Consider the following 24,107-nt stretch of genomic DNA (forward strand, 5'->3'; position numbering starts at 1 on the left):
AAAATAAAATAAAAAATACTTCATTTTACATACTGTTTAATTTATCACACATCTGTATCATCTATGGTCCATTTCTTGCGAAGGGCGGACTACCATTTGTTTTGAAGTACATTTTGCCGGACATCCTGAAAAATATGAAATCTTCATTAACATTTCATGATTTTTTCCATTTTCCGTTATTACCTAAAATTTATTCCAAAAAAGACAAAAGAGCCTATAAGACTTCTCAGCGCAAGCCGCAAAAAATGCAATAACATGCTAATCCAGTTGATCCATTGAAATGTTAAGCCAAAATTATTATGAAGGAGAAGAAATCTTATGATTGGCACGTCTATACTCAGTTACATTCAGACAGACTTGCTTTACACTACAGTTGTAAAGGCAGTCCAAATATTGACACAACCAGTGTTAAGACCCCTAGTCTCCTTCAATCACAACCGGCCAATCGTAACGTAAAAAGGTAAAAGGCTTTAGGGCTCTTGGTAAAGTAATGACCACGCATAAAGGTTGGGTAAGTACAGTTCAGTTAGTTATGCTGGTACTTCTAATATGTTCTGAGTCATTTTTATTTCATTTCCCTTTTAATAGCTAGATCCAAGAAACAAAATCTTGACAAAAATTGAAGGATCTTTTTCAGTTGTCATCTTACTTCAAAATAAATTCTTATAAGCGTTCCACTAATCAGCTAGCAATAAAAAACCAGACTGGTCTAATTAATAACAAGGCACATAACACTCAAACATTACTATAAACAATCTTTCAAATACTCTTATCATAATCTATGAGCAGAAATAGCAAATCTTCCAATATTAACAACTTACGGCGGCCCAGCTGCGATGCCCATGTACCCGTCGCCTTGGAAGCTGCAAGGCCTCGTGGCAGAGGTCCAATCGAGGCACAGAGTCGCCGGGAACCCTCGGGGATTACTCAGAGACTCTGAGTAGAGACGCCAAGCGCGGACGTGACTGCACCCGTCTGGGGAGGAGTGTCGGTTTCAATAATTTTCAAATAAGGGTTTGAAGAATTCTTTTTTTAAAACGTTGGGAGCATATTGGGTTTATTCGTCGTTTTTCCATTCATTCGCTTTATAATGCTTGTACTCGGCCACACTATGTACTGTTACTCTTACAGCCTGTTCATCGTCCCACTGCTGAGCACAGGCCTCCTCTCACACGAAGAAGGATTGAGCATTAATCACTATGTACACTATGTACTATGTAGGTATATTACACACAAGTGAGGAATACTATTTAATAGACATGACATCGTTGTATTTGAATTAGCAAAACAGGCACCTAACAACAATAAAAGTTATATGATAAACGTGTTCTAGACCTAATTCCTCACAAGTATAAGTGTAGCATCATTTACTTAACGCCCACACAATCAGTTAATTTCTGTAGTCACACGACAAGATTAATAGCCGACTGTGGGTGTACCGTGTATATGTTACCGTAAGATTACAAACATCGTTAGATTACAATCTATCTCGAGAGATTGTAAACTGTCGAATTATTGTGAACCGTAACATCTGATTGCAATTTAACGCATTATTTTTCGCTATATTATAATCTATCGATGAGAAATTGTCAAATTGTCAACTGTCCGAAAGCTCTCTCTGATTGGTCAGTCTTTTTGTAAGATCGACCAATCACGACCAGCCGTTCTGTTCCCATGGAGTTCCCGTAGAGTTAGGAATGAAATAGAGGTGTCAGTTAAATAAAATAAATGCTCTTCAAAAATTCTTCAAGTATTAAATTTATATAAAAATAACTCTTATAAAAATACAGTTAGGTATTTTGTCTTCAAATAAAAGGGGTGCTCATTAAACAGGCTTCTTTTTAATATCATTATTCGCCCCCAAAAATGTATGTTGCCTTCTAAATTACTAAGTCAGCCACAATTAATAAAGCGTCGAGCATCTAAATAATACTATCTTAGCCACGAGTTATCTTCCACTCTAAATACAACTCAGCATGATGGTTATTTTTTTGCATCTAAAGTAGCATGCATTCTAACAGTAAACTTCTTAAATACTATTAAATGACATCATAAAAATATTTATTTACCTTCTAATTTTTTAACTCGTACCTACTGAGTTTTTTGTTTAAAATATAACACATCCCATATTAATTGACCCAGCATGGAAGTAAGCATGCAACATGCAGCAAGCATAACTTCTGTCACGGCTCCGGCGCTGCGGGGCTCCGGCGGTCCCATGCGAGCTTATCGTCGCAGATGGTTTTCACGCTCACCACCGCAGCTTCGGCTTGCTGGCCGGCAGAGCCGGCCAGCCTCAGCCGCGGCGGCGAGCGCTGAAACTACCTGCGCCTCAGCTCGCAGGCCGCCTCGCCCCTCCGCGCCTACGCGGTTTTGAATTGCACTCTAGGGGTAGGGCAGACAAGACTACGTGGAGTCGGTTTTGCAGCGATTCGTTTTCGTCACTAACTTCAATTTTTAATACGATTTTTAATTGTGTGTAATTTGAGTCTTAAAAATTAAGTACAATTTTTGATTTTATAAAAAATTAAACCGTCACTTATTTTTAACCGACTTCCCAAAAAGGAGGAGGTTATCAATTCGGCCGGTATGTTTTTTTTTTTTTTTTTTTTTTTTCTATGTATGTACATCGATTACTCCGAGGTTTATAGACCGATTTACGTGATTCTTTTTTTGTTCGACGCGGAATAGCTGCCAGTTGGTCCCATAGTCATCAGGTCAGGATCTGATCATGGAAACCCTAAGAAATCGAGGGCAACCTTCGAAAGTTGTAGGTATACATAGGGTAAAAACTTGACACTCAGGTGTATGCCTAAAAACACTATACAACAGTGAAGGTTTGGAGTTGACCTGATGATGGAGACCAGAGAGGGTCGAGGGAACTCGACAACTGAATATGTAAACTACCTCGTGTTTGGGCTTATATTATTTGTATTGACGAGACCTTTGCAAAAGTGAAGGTTTGGAGCTGACCTGATGATGGAGACCAGAAAAGGTCGAGGAAAATCGACACGTGAATATGTAAAATATCTCGTATTTGGGCTTATATTCTTTGTATTGATGAGAACTTTCCACTTATATGGATAGGGACAACTATTCATATCACTGAAAAGCTGTAAATAAAAAACTTTTTTACAAAAAAATTAAACCGACTTCCAAAAACACTAAAAAGCAAAAAAAAAACTAATTTTAGGTGCATCGGCCTAGAAGGCGGTGGCAAAATTAACTTAGTAACATTCATAAGGCACCGACTTCTAGGCCGATGCACCTAAAATTAGTTTTTTTTTTGCTTTTTAGTGTTTTTGGAAGTCGGTTTAATTTTTTTGTAAAAAAGTTTTTGCACGTCAAAGAGCTGTGACACCGGGAGTTGCAAAGAACATTGTCTTTTTTGGCGTTCTACCAATCAGCGCGCAAGATGCATTCCGTTCTACGCCAGTTGACAATTTGACCGCTCTACATCGCTCTCGATCTTACAAAAAGACTGACCAATCAGGGAGAGCTTTCGGACAGTTGACAATTTGACAATTTCTCATCGATAGATTATAATATAGCGAAAAATAATGCGTTAAATTGCAATCATATGTTACGGTTCACAATAATTCGACAGTTTACAATCTCTCGAGATAGATTGTAATCTAACGATGTTTGTAATCTTACGGTGACATATACATTTATATCTCTCTTTTGTTTCCCAAATATAAGGACCCACATGACGCGGTGTTAATAGAGACAAATTAGTGAATAAATATATCTAACGAAATAAATATGTGTTAAATAGTGATTGTAGAATATTCACAGCAAGTAGGATGTATGAATTTCTTTCTTACAACATTTGAAAGTTCCTTCAGCTATAGCTTTTTTAATCTTTCCATCTTACATTTCCATGCGCAATCTTTCAATGCACTACCTTTCAATGAAATCTCAAGGTCCATACCACGCCAACCGTGGTCAAGTGGTATTATGATTATTTGATTACACATTCCTTAACCTACATATTTTTCTAACAGCCTACATTCCCATGTAGGTATATTTATTTTGTTCGGGAGCGTCTTGTAAGGGGACACTGTGCTCCTAACTAATCTGCTATTGACATTTTGCCTTAACGATCAATCTTTGGCCTAAAGCCAAGTGGTAGCTTACCTACGACAGTTAGGTAAAATATGAGGTTATCGCATTCTAGGGTTGAACGAACTAAATTGATAAACGATTCGTATCGATATTTTGGACAAGTTGCTGATTTAAAATTTTGATAAATTAAATCTAGACCTAGAAACTAGACAGTTTATTAGTGAAGGTACTAGTATATAAGATGGTAAATATGTAGTACCAAGTTTACATATTAAAATAACATTGGTATTTTTCTACGACTAGTAAACAGGTCGTTGCCGTAGCGTAAAATTTTGTTTAAAACTTTAATTTTCTATCTGCAGTAGCAATAAGAAATAAGTTTTTCTCTGCAATCATATTTTTTGTTCTTTCTGTTTCTAGAAGCGAGATTATTCTGCCTGATATATATCTAAAACTGCCTCGTTGGTCTAGCTGTCGCAAGTGCGGCTGCTGAGCACGAGGTCTCGGGTTCGATTCCCGAGTCGGGCCGAAATCGCTTTGTGGGTTTTAGAAGACTTTCACATAGCAGCCCGGAGCCTGGAAGGTGGTGATTGATACACCCGTGCATCGGAGAGCACGTAAATGTCGGTCCTGCGCCTGATCTCTTTCCGGTCGTGTCGGATTGCCGTCCCATCGGGCTATGAGAGTTAAGGAATAGTGAGTGCACCTGTGTCTGCGCAAATGCTCGTGCACTATAATATGTCCTGCGCAGCTGGCTAATCTCCTTACATGAGAACAGCCGCCGTAGCCGATAATCGGCTAGGAGAACATCATCATCATCATTCTGCCTGATTTACAGAGATTTAGGTATACACGATCGGTACATATGAGATTTATTCATAATATGTAGTTCATAATGAGTCTTTTGTAGGTAGACAGTGAACAACACACGCCATATTAAGTTTTTTTTTTACCTATTTAAGAAAGTACATAATATACTGCTATTCATAGTCAGCAAAACCTTCTTATATACCCAAGACTTAAGTAATTAATATGCAAGCAAGAGCTTCTGCTAATCCATTTGATTATCTCGAGCTCGGATTCAGGGCAGTAGATAACCATCTCTTCTGAAATACAACGCGATATCCCTTGCCAAAATCTTTCAGAAAATGTCACAGCTATGAAATGTGTTACTTCCTTATAAATTCTCCATGCCAGCAAAATGTATTGTGAGTTTATATCAAAATGTAGAATGCTGAAATGTCGATAAATTATCAGAAAATTGAGTTCAGCTCTATTTATTTTTGTGTTTGCACAGCAGAAAGGTTGATTATTTTTAGAAGCACTTTTACTTTCTCGTTTTCATCGGTCTTAACATAGTTTTAAACTTCATCTCCCTCGCTAACCCCCAGTACATAAAACTAGGAAAATGCATTTTATTTTCACTTTCACTATACCTACTTCAAGTTTTTCGGACACCTGATTCCCTTTTGTCGATAAACCACGCGAAAATCGAGTGTTGTTCATTTAATTTGCCTTTATGAATACAACCATTTGTAGGCACGTCAAAAGCCTACGAGTGGCCCAAATATTTCCGCATCATCACAGTTAATTAACGTGCCTTTATAGTCGAACATAAAACATGTATTCGTGCGAGTTTTACGAAGCATTCCTTTGTACTGGATCATTTTTTTTTGTATAACGGAACGTAGGTACGTACTTGTAACGACCTGTAAACATAGTTTGATGTTTAACCTCGGGCGTAATGAGAGTGGTCTTAATTGTGAATCGTACAAAGGACTGAGAAATGAGATTAAAAATTCTTGTGCTTGTATTGTTTAGCACAAATAACCGAGACATGTTATTATATCAAATCTGCCAGCATTTTTAATGTAGTTTAACATATTGTAAATATTGTAATTACTTAAGTATAATAAGCTTATTTTATTTATACTTAATTAACAGAACAGTGGCTTCAAAAGACCATCCTCTATATTTCGCGTCCCTATTCATTAGCCATTTTTATTCACCTATATTTCTATTAATTAGCAATTTCTTCACAAAGCGGACACTTCATACTACTTTCATGTGCCAATTACACTACTAGAAACATTTACCACTTTCCCGGTATTACAATCGATGACAGTTAAACGTAATTTATTTTTAGAGCAGAATACCTTTATATTGCAAATGCATTCAAGTTACATTGACATACTTTGGAGCTATAAAATGTTATTGAAGCGAGCTTCGTATGGGAGAAACTGAAGGATCGCTGAAACCAGGGTGTAAGCACCTCTTCACAACTCACTCGTAATGTTACTCTTTATGGCTAGGCTAGGCTCTATTCATATGGTTTATTTACAAGTATAGTTGTATTGCCTTAGAAGTAACTGAACGTATTTCTAGGAGCGATGGTAATAATACCAGGCTTTCTAAAGAGAACAGATTCTTTGTCACCAGTCCAAGATAGCCTAAAATATTGTTCCATCAAAAGTTTTGAATCGGCCGTCACAATGAAAAGAATACACAAGCTTTATAAAATCGAAACCAAAAAGCGAGGATGACGTCACTCTGATGAACCCAAATTACAGAGAGGACGCCGAAGCGACAAGCGGATAAAATTCACAAAAAAAAATACTTTGTAATTTAATTTCAGCTGAAAACACGAACGCTAATAATAGCTTTTTGAAAGGCAAATAATCGGGGTTGGCGTACTAGTAACGTCCCCCCCCACCTCGTCCTTCGCCGCCCCTCCCCGCAGCATCCGAGTGTGACGTCAGAGCATCGATCGCGCCCTCCCGCCGAAATGTGCGGTTGTTAGGGTTGCAACATCATACTATCAACGGCTAACGCGCCAAATTCGACGGAAAATTAGTTTAGTGCTGAGTAAATTGTGTAATGTGGCTTCGTTTGGTCACAATCCGGCTGAATCTGAATGTAGTATTGTTCAGTATGACACGCAACACGTCAATTAATCATAACTTTAGTAGGTAAATAAAATCCCACACTACAACTGGCCGGCTCGTGTAGTTATTCGCGAAATCATTCATCAACCCTATAAAGGTCAATGTCAAAAATTCCCTTTTAAGTAAAAAGGTTACGTAACGCAGGTCTTGTTTAAACGAGCTTTAAGTTGAGAGTTCATAAAGTGAATGCGTCTTTTTTTTCGCATCGGCTTTTTGTCGCAGTCAATAATTTATGCACTTTGCTCATCGAGTGTCCAAGGACCAAGTTTCAATGCGCCACTTGTTTTGTGAAGAGTTTTATTGATGATATTTCAAACAGTTTTTGCTTAAACGAGTTTGATTCAGGAGCGAAAATAAGTTTTCTATAAAACTAATGAAGGCTGCCTGTACTCTACATTCTTGAAGTTCAAATACCTATCTATAATGGTGTTAATGGACTTTAAACGTTTCAGCTATTACATCGTTTAAGCAGTTAATGTTAGCAATTGCATAGTAATGGAATAAATCATTACAATTACTGAAATGTAGATATTATGTTACGTTAGTAAGTATAACTCATAGATTTCGGTCGTTGAACCTTACCTGTATATCGTTCATGTCCCGTTTATAATTGTTGTCTTTAGAGTTACTGAGATCATAATAATGGACTATTATTTTAATGATTCATAAAAATAAAAGGAACTTTACCCGGGATTTCATTCACATAAAAACGCCGTTTTCTTTGTATAACTACTTCCTACTTTTGTTTTATGTTTGACTTTCGCGACCGATCAATTAACCTAACTTATTCAATGAGTGTATTTTTCTAGGTGCATAGATAATACATATCTAACTATTCATAGTTTTCCAATTTCCATCAATAATACATTAATAATCAGGTTACTCACAAACAAACCTAAACTCTCGGTTCTTAATGAGCTCGTCCACCCAGCAGCCAGGCTGGATCCAACTGCCAGGATTGGCATAGAAGTCCACATCACCAATAGGCCGAAGAAACCCGAAGACTCCGGGGTTCGTGTGTAGAACGTCCACGAAGGCCGCATCACCTTTGGCAAGATGGCCGTCGTTGTTTGACAGGCTGTAACCGGGGTAGGCTGGGTCTAAACCTGGAATTAAAATAAATGGCGTTCTTTTTTTGAATTGCTGTTTTACCCACTTTTTGAGTTCACTTATATTATGTATATGGTATATTGTACTAGATACCATATAAAATAAATCGTGGAAATATTTAGCGCAATGTTTTCATTATTATCATCTGCCTAGCCTTTTCCTAACTGTATTGGGATCGGCTTCCAATATAAAAGGATGATTTAGTAGGGGATATAAGGAACCTTCAGACATCAAATGCAACGCCTTTGTTGACGCTTTAATATTATATTGTTTGCTACTGACAGCCTTGTTACTAAAGACACTTCTTCTACGGGAACATTAATTTATAATGTCTCCGTCAAATGACATTGATGCAATAAATTAATAGTAACAACAACCCTATTGATTAAACTGGAATTCTTTTGTTATTTTTGTATACATTTACTTTGCAACCTGGTTCAGGTACGGTTTATTCATCTTATCAAGATACGACCATAATTAACGAAAATTATTATATTTAGGTTATATAAATATTTTGTTTAGATACCTATAATAAAAGGAATAAAAAGAAAAACCATTGCCATTTTTAAATAACAAGCGTAACTACACAAGAAATAAAATTACAATTAAAGTTACTTTCAAACATTTTGAGTATCTTCACCGACCCTATACTCGCAACAAATTCAAATCTCTCGCAAATATCTCACTCTAAGCTCTGTGGCTCACCTGTAATCCTACCGAGCAGTAACTCCCGCGACCGCAGGTTCTTGCCGGTGAACCCCGCGGCTTCGGCCCCCAGGGAGAACCCGACCACGTGGATGGACGATGCTGGGACCCCGATGGAGTTCAGGAATTGTATGAAGGACGCTATAGCTCACCTGTAATCCTGCCGAGCAGTAACCCCCGCGACCGCAAGTTCTTGCCGGTGAACCCTGCGGCTTCGGCCCCCAGAGAGAACCCGACCACGTGGATAGACGATGCTGGCACCCCGATGGAGTTCAGGAATTGTATGAAGTCAGCTAGACGAACGCCCATGTAGCGAGTGTTGCGGACTGCTGATACGTACCTGGGAATGGTAGAGTTTAGTTAGGCTTAAATGTAAAATACATTTTATTTGAAAGACTAAAATAACATGGTAAATCTTCAAGCAAAACATACATCTATTCCTTTCCCTTAAATAGATAGATAAACCACCGACAAAGATGTTAACTCACTTCTGAGTCTAACTACATGCATTAAACATCGCAACATACTTAATCCTTCCTTTATTTACATGCCCACGAAACGATGCTGCAGCAAAATCTAAAAACAAAATCCTTTACACGTTACGTATTTGAATGCTTGCCCAAAACACTGCACCAATAATTAACGAGAGAGCCCTAATGAATAACTCGCAAACAAAAACGCCAAAGAAAACAAAAACGGTCCATTGTGCCCGAATGTGGGAACAGACATAAATCTAGCCAAATGCTGTTGGCTAGTAGCCATTGCGTAATAAATAAGGGACCTATATATGAGGCTACGTTCTCCTCCGGGGCGCATTGGGTCGCCCTCACGCCTCACGTATGCCGAATCATAACATTTCAGTTACATGTTAAACGCTGTAACAACTGTATTTCGCTTACATACGCGGTTTATTCGACCGGTCATTCGTTTTGTGATGTCGGATTTACTGTTATTGGTGCTTGTGGTCCTTAATAATGGGGTTTGTTCGGTTGAATATTTGGCTGCATGAGCAATACGTATATTCGTGTATTTTATGCCTTATTTATAACTCTCGACTCTAGTTTCTTATAATACAATTTATAGGTATATATTACCAAGGGAACACAATGAGCCGCGACCAGTCAACGGCGATAAAATTATAGTCTGCTGCCGCGAGATGCGCTGAAAACAAAAGACGAACATATTATACTAATTTATTCATTTTGCATCATATTGCCTTTTCTTGAAATTAAAAAAAAAAAACTTAACATCAAGAAAAATTCAAGAAGTGTATTCGTTACAAGACTCTATATAAATCTATATATATAAAAATGAAACCCGCTTTCCGTTGTCACGAAATAACATGAAAACAGCTTGACCGATTTGGCTGAAAATTAGAGGGGAGGTAACTTAGACCCGGGAAAAGGTTTTAGGATAGTTTTTGTCACCATCCGGCTACAGGACGCGGGTGAAACCGCGGGCGAAAGCTAGTACTATAGAAATACTCTCTATAAAACTTTATATAAATACGTGGAAAATTCAAGGGTCGCCCTGCAAAGGGTACCTATACTCAAAGAATGAAAAAGATGTTTATTATATGCAAAAGTCAGGACAAGAACTAAACATGAATAAACCTTTAGACATACCATATATGTACAATGCAATCACACTATAAAAGTGACCACTAAACAATTTTAACACTGACCACACCATAAAGATAGCGTTATTGTCTATGGCGATAAAATCGTTGTTATTACCGCATTGCCAGCATGTTGGTTAACCATAAATATTTAATTATCATGCATCAATGGACATTGTATCCATTAGCTCTGATTAACACTATTATTACAGGAATTTAGGTATTTTTATTACTTTATTAGTGTTCAATAATATGTTGAACGTTTTTGCTACCTATATGTGTTTTAATTTTATTCTAAATCTATCACTATAGCGATAATTTTGCTCTTGATTCAAACAAAATTTCTTCAAGTTGGACTATAGTTTCGACGGCTAAAAGTGTTAACAACATCTACAACTTATTTAGCGGGCATCTTAACTAGTTCTTAATCTCTATGGCTAGTTCAAGAAATTGTCGTGTCAGCCGAAAGACATCCACTACTGGACAAAGGCCTTCCCTAAGGTTTACCACTTTGCTCGATCTACAGCAACCACGTACCCACTGCTTCCCGGCGACCTTGGTCAGATCGTCCATGACATGAAATAATTCAATGAAATTAATATAAAGTTATTATTTCTTTTTCCGTGTGTATCTATGTATCGATATGACACAATAACACCATTGACCGATGTAATCTATTAGCACACGATCGCTACAAATACAGCTCTAATTGACATTACCGATAGCAGTGCATTCGAATGCTAAATCGATTATTGTATAGCCGCGATATTTACCTATTTCAATGATGGCTAAATATAGAATTGTGACAATGTTTGTGTGTACGTACATGCAATGGTGACGCTTTAAAATACATACTAATACTTGTACAATGATTGTTGTGCTATTTAAATCTGAAACAGTTCTTTTTAGAATACTTATGTTTTATTTCTTTCACACAGCTTAATTATATGATTTACATGCTGATTATGATTTATGCAAATAATCCTCCCTTCATAATCTCTATTGATTTACACTTAACTGTCCTTTCCTAGAATCTGAACCGCATGCGCTTTACTTTATGAACTGAACTGTCCATATATTACAGTATCTACATAATATACGTTACTCACATTCACTACTGACCATTATATGTTTAAGACTACATATAGTATTAATTCCATATCCAGTAACAACCAGATGTGACTTAACAACTTCAAACCTGCATTTAAACCATGAATGACTAACTAGCGTAGCCACTTATATTACGGTCGCAAATTATAGTAACCCTTCACACGCGCTACGCCGTAGTCGCCTCGTTAACTGCTACGAGACTACGAAAGTGGTCACGGCATGCAGTAAATGGGCTTGTGTGTGTAAACAACTGCGTGCTTGCTACGAAACTTCAGTTTTACAATTTTAAACTGTTTCAAAATAGCTCTCATTGGCCTATTTGAAATTAAAAAAAATACATTAACTTTAAAATCAGAGAGTGACAGTAAAAAAATCGCTAGTTTCTGTTAAATATTTTTGAAAATCCAACGTGTTTTTTTGGCAGAATACTCACTTCTTTATTTGTAATGGTATTTTCAGTAGGTAGTTATATCGGTTTCGCAGTAAGCATTGTATTTTCCAAGGTAAAGCTGCTGTAACAGCACTATTGGTCTCAAAGGAACTATTGTTCTTATGCAAACTACAAGAATTCTTAGTTCGCTAAAAGCGTTGACATCCATTTTATACTTCTTACATTTTGGGTCAAAAGTTTAGTTGTACATATTAATAAGAGATAAGTATTCCTTTTTGAGAAGCCGTCGCTATTAATTATCGCCATAGAAGTATAGTTTCTATAAGACCCAAAAAGCTTATTTCAATTCTAACATATTTTTTACAAGAATGAGGTTTACTCACCATCTCTTACTGTGCTAGTTCCAACTCCACTAGTGGACTCCGAAAATCCCATCAAATAAATGACAGTCGGATTGGCGAAGTTAAAATTCGTGGCACGTATACCGTTGACGTCATTTGGCGGCAGAATTTGAAACGTCGTGGGATTTAACCTGGAAATAAAGCAATAATAATATATAATGATGATGATCAATTTTGACGACATGGAAAAAGTTTGTTAGAAACTCGATTTCCGGAGCAATATTTTTGCGTCAGACTCATGTCTTCTATTTTGCTTTACACTTTAGGAATATTGTATATTAATTACAACATTGAAAACGAAAGTTTACAGGTTCACCTCAGAGTTCACATGGACCAAATAAGTTTTTTCATGATTGGGTTCTTGCGTAACAACCAACATTGTCTATGCATCAATAATATGGCGACTCTAACGAAGCGAGCTTCTAGGAATGAAAAATACCCAATAGAAATACCCAATACACAAACCTACCTATAAACCCAGTCGTCAACCATGTCCCAAAATAATTATTTAAGCAAAACAACCGAACCAATCCATCTTTCATACCCAAATGTATGTTCTGCTGTCACGAGCATGACGTCACAGCTCAACCCTCATTTAACACCGTCCAGCCTTTTCCTAATAACTTGGTATGGTCATGAAACGTGCTCACAACCCTGATGTTGACCTAAACAAAGGTTATGGCAATTACGTACCGTTGCACGGTAGCTGCTAATGCCTGCATGCAGCCTTGCGATTGAACCTGCTAAGTCATATGTTGCCCTGGTAGGTGGTGAGTTATTTTTGACATAATTGTGGATTGATGTCTTTTTTTAATAGCGTTGTTGTTGTTGTGGAATAAGGACGACTTAATATTCTATGGTGTCAAGTAAATATGTTGTTTATTAATGGACTGTACCTTTATACATAAACATATATACCAATTCAGCTACTTTCCCTCGAAATTAAACTCACAGTCCAGATTTGGACATGATCACGATCGCAATAAATATTTAAAGTTTTAAGTTTGATCTATTCTATCTGCCAGTACTAATAATGCCAAACTAAAGATAATAATGCCCAAGTTTGCGTCACTTATTTGATTAAACTTTGATTCTTAACTAATATACTGTATCCAAAATATAAACAAACTAACAATAACAGCAGATCTGTAGTCGTTTAATCTGTGCACAAATGTTAGTGGACTAGGCGCTGCATTGGTCCCGCTACGGAAATTGAACCGGCGACCCTGAGCTACAAATGCGGAATGTTACGTCATGTTGGTCGCCAAATAGGTTACTACAAGGAATATGGAGTATTATTTGATAACATGATCTTAAAGTTCTTACTTTTGTGCCTATGATGAGAGCACCTTTTTTTGCAACGTCATGAATTAAGTAGATACTTACAAGTTATATAAAAAAAAACAGAAGTTCATTACACTTAGGGACAGAACCTATACTCAAATGCCAACCGTGTTAGAGGCACAAATTCTATGACATTAACTTTATTCATCTTGGAAATCAAACCCAGATAGTTTTGGATCCGCTAAACTCGGATCTATTAAGCTACGTTACTGTTAATGCACCCAAGCATCAAAGAGATCCCAAAAGAGCGGAAAAGTTACGACTACCGAAGTGACGTATTAGTTCGAGGACTACAGACGTGAAACCTCAAAGAACGGTTAGTTTATAATATAATATTAAAAGCATACCTAGTAAATAACTTATACTGTATATCGACGGCGTCATCTCTTGGGCAGCAATGCGCGCACTGACCCACTGGCGCTGTCATGAAACATATTTCTGCTATTCCTGAAACAAGATTAATTGTTGTATCAGCACAAAAACATTGCTACATCATCTTATATGTGTAAGATGGAGTTATGATCTACGAAAGCTAATATGGCACATGCTATAGGTTCGGGAGGCTTAGGTTCATTGTGTAATGAGTAGCTTATCTTTCTCGTAATTAAATCCCTGAAAAAGAATAGTAGTCCATTTCAAAGGCTAAAATAATACCTACATATTGAAATACTTTGGCCACTGTAGAAACAATTAGAACCTCAAATTATCACTACCTTCAAAATTAATTCTTAAATAACAAAGTACACTTATAGGAAAAGTAATTCGCAATTTTTTTCCATAGTCACGCCATAATCGTTACGAAAATTCGATCAAAAGAGGTTGCGTCACGAAAAAAATAATTAAAAATGTGGGCCACTGTCACCACGATTTGGACTTCGGACCCTTAGATCGAAGGCCGATCTTGGTCAAATTCAATGCCCCATAATATATAATAGATTGCAATACCATGACTGTCAAGGTTGTTTTCAATTGATGTATGTAATATGCAAGAGAGCACACAGTAAACTTTTAGTCGGCCGATGGTTTTTTTGGGCACATAAATCAGTATAAAAATGAATGGTAGTATGCACATTACAAAGAGGTATTTAGCCGGTATCAGACCAACTGAAAATTTTGATTAGAACCAAGATTTTCTTTAAAAAATATATTTTCCAACCATCGGGCTAGTCTTCAAGTAGTACCTATCAATCTATGCGAGCTATAAAAAAGAATAAAATTGATTGACGTTCAAAATTGGAACAGTGAAATGTCGATTGATTGACCACAAGGGAATTCCGAATAAATTGAGAATGAAAAGGGCAGATGGATTTGATAATGACGACCACCACGTAACGTAGGCAGGTATTATAAGAAAACAAAAAAATGACCTAACAAATCAATGCAAATGTAAATAACTACAAGCCATGTGGAAGTTAACGTAATTACGTATGACATGTAAGAACATTAGCAACACGCATACACGTACAAATTGCAATCATTTCTATTGTTATAGGAACTTATTGCTCCTGCAAATTGTGCAGACAAATGAAACGTAATAGAATGCCATTTACATAATATTGCTTTGGAGATTTTTCCATTCGATAATCATGAATGGAGAAGAAGATTCTCCTAGTTGAAATTAAGTATTTTTATTGATGGTATTTTACTTAAAATAGCTATTGCATACTTTGTTTTACATACTTTGTCACAAATTAACCACTTTGTATACTTACACATTAAGTATTCTGTTTTTGAACTGGCTCTTATAAACCGATTTCAAATTAAGTTATTATTGAAAAATAAACTGCCTGCGTAATAAATAAAATTCAGCGTGCAAAAAGCATATAAAGAGAATACTCAAGCAACTACTTAACGTTGATTTTCAATTCAGAGACCCGGAATAAAAGCTTATTTTATTTTACCGTACGTATATTTGCAGTAAGCCTACCTTTTCCGAACAACGACAACACCCGTGTCTCTTAAAATTAATTCATCGTATGTTTCACACGCGGCTTCTTTGCATAAAATATTAATTTTGGACATTATTAATAACGTGTACATATACTTATGATCTTTTGTTTTTTGTAATTAATTGAGGTCCAAAGTCCATTCGGCCTGTTACGTAACTTTTTTTTTAAATCCCTACTAATATTATAAATGCGAAAGTAACTCTGCCTGTCTGTCTGTCTGCTACGTCTAAACCACTGAACTGATTTTAATAAAATTTGGTACAGAGATAGAGTTGACCTTGAAAAAGAACATAGAATAGTTTTTATCCCGGACTTTTGAAGAGTTCTCTTGGAAACGCGATATAACTGAACTCAACGCGGGCGAAGCCGCGGGCGGAAGCTAATAAATAATATTAGCAGAATGTATTCTAACCTCTTCGGAATATACTTTCAAAAAATTTGACGAAATAAATTGGTTCGCTATTGTCAGTATAATTATGTGGGAACAAACAATGTAATAGTGAACTTTGTACTAATAGATTAGCCGCTGCAAGTTTCGTAAAAAAAAGTAGAACGAAAAAAGAGATTATATCACTCAATGGAACCTGCACTATGGCAGGTAATACTGGCCATTGATGGATTTTACTTTTTTTAATAGAATGATAGTGACGAGAAGGCAGTAGTATCATCTTGGCAAACGCTGTAGGAATGTAGGAATCGGGCCAAAGCCAAATTATATTTTTTTTAAATAGGCTAGTAACCTTTTCGATCTATCACGTTGCTCGAAAAAAGCTAAAAATCAGACATCCTCTAAAAATTGCTAATAGTGGGAAGAAGTTGCATTTGGATACTACACCTACGGAGTAAAGTATTGCTAGGTAGGAAAATTTTGCTTGCTCAAAGCACTAGTAACATCGGTAAGTAAAAATATTTATACTGCTTTACATAAATACACCTATAGTTCGGCCATTCAGAGAATGCGTTCCTGACACGTCGCGATTGAACTGACGACGTAACTTTGCAATGGCGTTGCAGTTACGATAAAAATATTTTTGCTGGTTGTTTACCGTTTTAACAATTGAGGAGCATTAAAACAACATTATTATATCAATAATCAATGAATGTTATTACGTCGTCAGTTCAATCGCGACGTGTCAGGAACGCATTCTCTGAATGGCCGAACTATAAAAGCTGTAATGTGAGCAAATCGTAGGCACGCTCACGAAAGCATTGAAATGCATTTTTGTAAATTGCAACACTTACCTATGTTATACCTGCAATATGGCATCACTTATGTACAGTTTGTCAGAAGTAGGTACCTACTAGGATAAGTGCATGGTTGAGAGCATTTCACAATCGGAACATATGCCTATTATATTAAAGACTAGCTTTTGCCCGCGACTTCGTTCGCGTGATGACTTCCGGCAGATTTCTGGTTTGACCAATAGATGTCATTATATGTCCAAAATAAATTTTACTTTTTTTTAATAAAAACTATCCTATATCCTTTCTTAAGTTCCAAACTATGTCTGTACCAAATTTCACACGAATCGGTTCAGTAGTTTAGGCGTGAAGAAAAGACAGACAAACAGACAGAGTTACTTTCACATTTATAATATTATAGTTAGGATTAAAAGCTTGAGTTAATATAGGTACACAATACATGCTCGTTGTATTCTTATCGACCTTCTGAATTTGAATAATCCGTAAACAAGCAAAAAAACTTGGAATATTGGAACAATGCTCAGATGTACATTTTATTTTACGTAATATTTTCTCAAGATTTAATTTCGGAGAGGTATTATCTTTTCTTTCACCTTGATCTCTTGGCACAATAGATTTACCTACTTTGATAACAACACATCAGACAATAGGCGATTAAAAGTAGGTATTGTTTTTGGTAAAAAATATTACGCGACAGCAGTTACAAAAAGTTTTTATTTTATTTATTCGTAACGAATGTGGTAATCTAATAGGTCAGTATTTTATTTAATTTAAAACCTAACAGCCTTACTTATAAACGTGAATTAAATATAAGTAATACTTAAGGGCTGTTTAAGAAAATTCTTACTTATAAACGTAGCTTAAGCATGTCTTAACTAACATTTAATCACTACTTAAGACATTAAGTAGTGATTAGTTAAAATGTTGCTTAGTAGGTGATTAGAGATTTTATAAGTAAGGGGGTAAGAGTATAGAATACAACCAAGTTACGTCATAAGTAGGTATTCAACTAAGTAATCGATATTAACTACGGAATAATATTAAGCCGATTTCCTGCTGTTCACAACAACCCTTCAGCATAAATAGCGCTGCAGGGTTGCGCTGAAATGCCTTGTAAGCGCTGTATAAGTGTTCATAAACTCAGCAATCCGTTTATCTGCTTAATAATACAACAATAAATTTCAAAATAAAAAGAATCTTAACAAACTTTAAGAGGTAAACACTTTAAAATTCTATTTATACAGCAACTGGATTTACTTAATGGACTATTGAGTATGAGGTAAAAAGTATCAGAATTCCCACGTTGTAGGTACCTAGAAGAATTCCCTATGTGTAGTGCAGGAGTTATATAATAATATGTACATACTTCCATTCCCCATCTCTGATAGCTACGAACTCGGAACTGACTGAAAAATCATTTGATGTTTGTAGGTCCCGGTCGTCATTTGAATCGTTACTGGTTACCAATAGCCAGAAAGTCTGACAACCACTCTTACCAATGAGTATGGGGTTGCCCGGGTAACTGCTTCAGGATGTCAGATAGCCGCTCCATTTAAAGCATTCGTAGGCAAGTGAACTGGTTGGACTGGAATCTTAACACAGTTGGGAAAAGACTAGGCAGATGATGATGACGTCTTGCTCTTAAGTAAACAAAGTATAACCGTGAATGATGCACTGATCATGACAGGCACATATTAAAGAGTTGTCACAAGTTCCAGCTGAGTGCTAATCATCTGAGATCTACCGAGGAAGTAAACATATCTGACGCATGCCGTTAGTAACGTCAATAAATAGACATTGTTTAGTTTTCTTTTTATAGATATTGTTTAAATTATTTTTGACGTTCAAATCCACTTTGAGAATTTATTTAATGTCTATCGAAAAGCTGCAAAGTTCAATTTGATAAGTTTGTCAAGCAAGTCAAGTTCATCAAAAGGTTTTGAATTGTCTTAGTTGAGAAAGTAAGCAGGGGTTTGCCAAGCAATAATCAAATCTCTTTGAATTTTAGATAACTCATCTCGCGAGCCTTTTTCACAACTATTTTAGCGGTCGAAATTTAGATAACTATGGTATAGTTTTGTGAAACAGTTTAATTGTATATTATTATGATAAAAATTTCAAGCCCGGGCTAATCATTTAAAAAAGAATCCCTTAATCGTTCTCTCAATCTCGTTCATATAGCAACTCTATTTCATATCTAGGGTTTAATTTAATGTTTTGTACATTTACGGCCAGTTTCTTCATCAAAAGTAAAAGCCAAAGTAAAAGTCAAAGTAATGTCTAAAGTAAAAGTAACGGTCAAATTCATTTTTTCTTGAAAAAACTAATTTGACCGTTACTTTTACTTTAGACATTACTTTGACTTTTACTTTTGATGAAGAAACTGGCCGTTAGACAGATGAAGTCTGAAATGTTTAATTTCAGAAGTAATAAACTTACCAATGAAAAACGAAGCTAGATGACACGATGTAGCATTCACCACCATATTCCAGGCACAGTAATTTTACAACAATAACGATTAAAAACACACTTCAGCACTGAAAACCGTCATCTCAGAACGACGCATTTTCCCGCTTCTACAGCCGAGACGGGATTTCATACAATAGACCCCGTACAATGCTTTGCAACTCGTTATAAAACCTTTTTACCGGAGAACTTCCCGATTAACCGTATAGAACCGGAGCTTATTAGGTTTTACCGGCTACTGTTGTAATACACGGAAATTCAGTCGCATATATACTTATGTGCAATTTTTTTTACGCGAAGATCATACGCGCGTACAGCCACATCAATTCCTTTTTGAGGACGTCCTCTTTCAGATGTGACCAAAGAGATCGGTATTTGAATATCGAACTGTCTTCACCGAGGTTTATTTGCTAACTGTTTAGTTGTTATACTTAAATTCGACCGCAGATACCAATGGCAACCATGATTATGCAATCGGTTCTGTAAGACAAAAACACGACGAAATAATCTAGTCGAGCGAATTGATTTTGCCAAGGTATTAGGTTGATAATCATTTTAAATAAAATCGGTAAGTGTGGTCTAGATATTTTAAAATGCTTGTCATGATTTATTTCAAAATCATCTTAGCGCGTAGTTTATTTACTTTGTAGACTTAAGGAAAAAGTGTATCAGTAATCTACAGGCAATTTAACGAAATTGGTTCATTTATTTTTAGCGTTCCTTTCTCATAAGTAACATGACGTAATACTTTTGATTGTCGTATTGTTGCAAGCAGGCTGTTTTAATTTAGTTCCTGACGTTAAGCCAGTAGCGACTCTTCCAGCAAACAAATTAGAGGCCACCACTGAACGAACTTTTTGTAAGAGAGCTAAACGAAATATTGCTCAGATTATGTTTTCATAGTTAAGTTTTGCTGCAACGATAAATTAATTTAGCTTGTTATACTTTCATACGTGGATACGAGTATTTTCGGCTACGAACTGAATAAATAGTATTAAGGAGATTTTATCCTTATTCCTATTTCTTTGATCTGAGCTTATTGCTATTTGTTTAAGAAGTTTCTTTCGATTCACAACCTTTAAAATAAACTATCGGTCGACAGTTTAGTCTCCCGGAGCTCTTAGCTTATGTTGACCATCTTAAAGTTAAATTGACGTAGATAATAACAACTTCAGAAGCAGGTTTTACCACAAAGACGTCACAGACGCATAATAATATGGGAAGCCCTTACGAATTTAAAAAGTCAAACAATATACCGTTAAATATTCAAACCATCTATCCATACCACAATTTAGATACATGCGTGCGTGAGTGACATTGTTGGGAACGCTAGTACGTAGCTTCACAGCTGTATACAAGAGATAGATCTAAACTGTGTTCATACCTAGGTATATCTTAGACACCAATGACTGTTTCGGATTATCACGTTAAACTGTAGGTCCCGGCTGTCAACATCCTTGGCAGTCGTTACGGGTAGTGAGAAGCCAGTAAGTCTGACACCAGTATAACCGAGGGGTTTGGGTTGCCCGGGTAACTAGATTGAGGAGGTCAGATAGGGCAGTCGCTTCTTGTAAAGCACTGGTACTCAGCTACATCCGGTTATACTGGAAACCGACCCCAACATACTTAGGAAAAAAGGGTCGGAGGATGATGTGTTCATACCTGTTAAAATTAAATTATAAATTTAAAAAAACCCCGACCCAAAAAAAGCACGCAATTATTATGACAAAAGGTTAAAAACGCTAAACCCTATAAAAAGCAAAAAATAACTTTTAACACTACGTAAGTACCAACTAAAGCATGTCAGACTAAACTAAATTTTGACGTGTCGGGGGACCGCTCTAATTTATTAGCTTAACGTTAGAAGTAATTATAGTTCGGCCATTCAGAGAATGCGTTCCTGACACGTCGCGATTGAACTGACGACGTAACTACATTCATTGATTATTGATATAATAATGTTGTTTTAATGCTCCTCAATTGTTAAAACGGTAAACAACCAGCAAAAATATTTTTATCGTAACTGCAACGCCATTGCAAAGTTACGTCGTCAGTTCAATCGCGACGTGTCAGGAACGCATTCTCTGAATGGCCGAACTATATATACTACTACATTATATATACTTCTTATAACTTTTTATATAATTTTGTTTAGATACGTGTTTTTTATACGACTGTTGTAATTAAGTAGGTATCATTTGATTAATGTAGTATTTTTAAAGGTAAAAAGCGGTCCCCCGACACGTCAAAATTTAGTTTAGTCTGACATGCTTTAGTTGGTACTTACGTAGTGTTAAAAGTTATTTTTTGCTTTTTATAGGGTTTAGCGTTTTTAACCTTTTGTCATAATAATTGCGTGCTTTTTTTGGGTCGGGGTTTTTTTTAAATTTATAATTTAATTTTATTTCATGCTTTTTGTAGGAGCTCCTTAATTTTTCCTTCTTTCATTTAATTTCTTTTATTTTAAGATGTGGTCGCTATATGCGATCTCGGCCAAAGGAAGCTGTTTAACAATCCTCATCACAAAGTGGCTCTGGGAGAATTGCACAGATTGAGAAACAATAAAGATTAACCTTTGGACATTTTAGACTTTCAGCAAAAATACATATAAATCGGTTTATCCGTTTCATTCCGGCATTCCAGGGTTTCATCCGCCACATCCTATTTCCAGCATCAGGTTCTAGTCAATTAGAAAAATGAAGAGAACTGGTCAAGACAAATTCAACGAGCCCAAACTCGATGGGTTTACTAAAGGGCAGTTCAGGGTTACGTATCCAATCTTCGTGTCCTAACAGCAGACCAGCTCAGTGGTTCCAGAAGACATTAGTGTTTCAAAATTCTGATCCCACATATGCTTGCAAGTAAACTGAGCGTGTAACATTCCTATCACACCTAACAAACGAGCTGATGACCTTGAAGACCTGAACCGATTTCCACCAAACATAGCTAAGAACACTCCTGAATGACATTCCTTTCAAACAAAAAAAGTCGCATTACAATCGGATCATCCGTTTGGGAGCTACGATGCCACATACACACACACACACACACACACACACACACACACACAGACACGTCAAACTTATAACACCCCGTCGTTTTTGCGTCGGGGGTTAAAAACAAATGAAATCAGGTGAAAATTCTATACACTATAGGTGCAACGGTTACATACATTGTATGTTAAGATGCCTCGATGCCTCTGCTGGCAACTGCCTCGTTGGTCTAGTTGTCGCAAGTGTGGCTGCTGAGCACGAGGTCTCGGGTTCGATTCCCGAGTCGGGCCGAAATCGCTTTGTGGGTTTTAGGAGACTTTCACAAAGCAGCCCGAAGCCTGGAAGTTGGTGATTGATTCACCCGTGCATCGGAGAGCACGTAAATGTCGGTCCTGCGCCTGATCTCTTTCCGGTCGTGTCGGATTGCCGTCCCATCGGGCTATGAGAGTGAAGGAATAGGGAGTGCACCTGTGTCTGCGCAATTTCTTGTGCACTATAATATGTCCTGCGCAGTTGGCTAATCTCCTTACATGAGAACAGCCGCCGTAGCCGATAATCGGCTAGGAGGACATCATCATCATGTTAAGATGCATATAACTACGGTAACCGATCTCCGAGCCCTGCAGTTAATTAAACCGTGGTTAGATCCATTCTGGGTAAGCCGACAGTGACTTCATTAAGCTCAGCGTGGATCAACTGTGTCGCAAATAAATACGGTAGTTCCTACTAATAATAGTATTGTACTTTTTAGATTGAATTTGTGTTACGTAAACATACTATAAAGATCGTAAGATTGCTTATCTGATCTATATACCTCTAATTAATACGTTCAGTGAATTGCGGTTGTTAAAATTGTGTGATATTTTTTTTGTGTTACACATGTTTCCTTAATTGTGTAATCTTGCTGCGAATTCTATGCAGTTTTGAGATTCGTATCTCTATGGTAGTAAAAATGTTGTATGTGTGTTTATTCCTTAACTCAGTGCAGTCAGTCGTAGCGTAGAATAATGCACAGCAAAGCACTTATAAAGACATTAGAATAATGCAATCATCAGTGGGTAATTAAACATTTATATTCCTATCAGACTGAGTCTATTAACGTGCTGAAAATATAAAATCACTCATCCTTAAGGGTGTGTTTCTATCAAAGCTAAATATATAAACGCACAAACAGGCGGTGCTGAATAAAAAGAAGACTACGAGAATATTTACCAGCTTTATTTTCCAAAGGGATAAAGTCACGGTGATACTTTTATCCAGCAGTGAAAACGCACTCTAATTGCAAGAGTCGTCGTTCTTCACATTTTTTATAGCAATTAAAACCAGCAAGAGTAAGTTATGCGAGTAGAGAAGATTAATTTTAATGTATCTCGTAATGACTTTGAATTCATGCCAAGTTTTGCTTAAGGGTAGGCGTTACTTGGACCACTAAGATATTATCCGATTTCGTTTCAGATTGAGATCTTGTAACCTTATTTTGATGTAAAATGGAGTTCAGATATCTAGCTTTTTATACGAAGACTAGCCCTTTTCTATGTAATTAGGGCGTAGGCACAGTGCTTGGATGATAAGTCTAGCCACCAAGACTATGTCTCCAGGACTACCTGGTCACCTATTAGCATTCCAAATTTCATTTCAATCGTTTCAGCTATTTCATAACAAAAGCACACTCGTGCATTTTTGTACATTGTAAGTAATGATAGCAAAAATTCAATCATTGCAATGATCCTCTAGTATACCAATCTCTTATGTAATGGAAATACATTAATCATATGCCTACTGTTATGTTTGAATAATACTCGAT

General features: G+C 36.6%; 2 protein-coding genes across 4 annotated transcripts in view; one reads left to right on the top strand and one right to left on the bottom strand.

Annotated features, from left to right (window-relative positions):
* The window catches only part of LOC124638797 (vicilin-like seed storage protein At2g18540), a 76,169-nt gene that overhangs the window by 45,848 nt on the left and 6,214 nt on the right, over nt 1–24,107 (top strand). The window contains exon 1 of one of the 2 annotated variants that reach the window (XM_047175904.1): nt 22,942–23,019. The exons of the other annotated variant lie outside the window; for it this stretch is intronic. The gene's annotated coding sequence lies outside the window, so the exon portion shown is untranslated. Of the gene's footprint in view, nt 1–22,941; nt 23,020–24,107 lie in introns of those variants that run through there. 2 annotated transcript variants of the gene reach the window in all.
* Nucleotides 20–19,707, bottom strand: LOC124638798 (pancreatic lipase-related protein 2). 2 transcript variants are annotated; one of them, XR_006985405.1, is made up of 8 exons: nt 19,284–19,663; nt 14,040–14,139; nt 12,331–12,479; nt 9,923–9,989; nt 8,981–9,168; nt 7,909–8,119; nt 822–975; nt 20–125 (listed from the first exon to the last, which is right to left on the bottom strand). XR_006985405.1 is itself a non-coding variant. In XM_047175905.1 (8 exons), exons 1-8 carry the CDS (start codon nt 19,327–19,329, stop codon nt 62–64), a joined length of 987 nt encoding a protein of 328 aa, XP_047031861.1. In that variant the 5' UTR covers nt 19,330–19,707; the 3' UTR covers nt 20–61. The 2 variants fall into 2 exon arrangements, 1 of the variants encoding a protein (XP_047031861.1); XM_047175905.1 differs by having other exon boundaries at nt 7,901–8,119; nt 19,284–19,707.

Source organism: Helicoverpa zea, chromosome 18, assembly GCF_022581195.2.
Source record: "Helicoverpa zea isolate HzStark_Cry1AcR chromosome 18, ilHelZeax1.1, whole genome shotgun sequence".
NCBI classification, from domain to species: Eukaryota; Metazoa; Arthropoda; class Insecta; order Lepidoptera; family Noctuidae; genus Helicoverpa; species Helicoverpa zea.